A 957-nucleotide genomic window follows, 5' to 3' on the forward strand; every position below is an offset into this window, starting at 1 on the left:
CAAAACAAAAGCAAGAAGAACAATACAACAGGAGACATGCAGTCAAATCAAAAAAATTTGAACCAGGAACAAAAGTTTATGTTCAAATTCACACTTACAATAAATGGTCGTGGATTCCTGGGGAAATAGTCGAAAAAGTTGGAAGAGTTATCTACAATGTACTTGTCGACACACGAAGTCGCTTGGTTCGAGCTCATGCGAATCAAATCAAGTTTAGAGCTATCAAGGACAATGACGACTCATCTCAACAGCAAGAAATTCAATTACCACTTGAAATATTAATCAATGCCTTCGATCAGGGAGGAAAACAAGAGAACATTCAAGAAACTACCTCTGTTCCTCAAGGAAATTCTACTTCACCTCAAATTCTAGAAGACATCAACCAAGAACTATTGCAACCTCAAGAAGCGTCTTCTCAACCAGATTCAGGTCAACGATCGGAACCTGTGCAACAGGAACAACCAGTGCTTAGACGCTCTCAACGCAATAGACGTCGTCCACGTAAACTGGAGGATTACCAGTGTCACTCTTCCAGATAGGGGGGGTGTTACCTACGCCTATGCTAAACGTCACGACATGCGCGGCTAGGCAACGATCTGTATGTCGACAGTCAGAAGGTCGACACCGGCAGTTGTGTTTAGACATTCAAAATAGACACACTCTTTTCTATTAGTACTAGGCTTTCCGCATATTCCGATTAGCACATTAAATCTCAATAAAATAAGAATTAAAGATTAGTGACAAACACAACAATATGTATATTGTAAAATATCGAAATATAGAGAAACTATGTGTCCAGGTATTCACTATCGAGGAATTAAGTGTCTAGATGTTGTCAAATGTTCGTCGTCGAGGAAATAAGTGTCTACGTGTTTGATTTCGAGGAAGTGAGTGTCTAGGTGTTCGCTGTCGAGGAAATAGGTGTCTAGGTGTTCGCATTCGAGGAAGTGGGTGCCT

At 40.6% G+C, this 957-nt stretch overlaps 1 protein-coding gene across 1 annotated transcript; it reads left to right on the forward strand.

Annotated features, from left to right (window-relative positions):
• Window positions 1–11: 11 nt before the first annotated feature.
• LOC108779995 (uncharacterized) lies at window positions 12–539 on the forward strand (the record flags this gene model as incomplete). Its single annotated transcript, XM_018547567.1, has 1 exon — window positions 12–539. A coding segment is annotated over one exon (528 nt), but the record flags the coding sequence as incomplete, so codon positions are not given.
• Between the last annotated feature and the right edge of the window lie 418 nt (window positions 540–957).

Source organism: Cyphomyrmex costatus, unplaced genomic scaffold, assembly GCF_001594065.2.
Source record: "Cyphomyrmex costatus isolate MS0001 unplaced genomic scaffold, Ccosl1.0 scaffold66, whole genome shotgun sequence".
Taxonomy (NCBI): domain Eukaryota; kingdom Metazoa; phylum Arthropoda; class Insecta; order Hymenoptera; family Formicidae; genus Cyphomyrmex; species Cyphomyrmex costatus.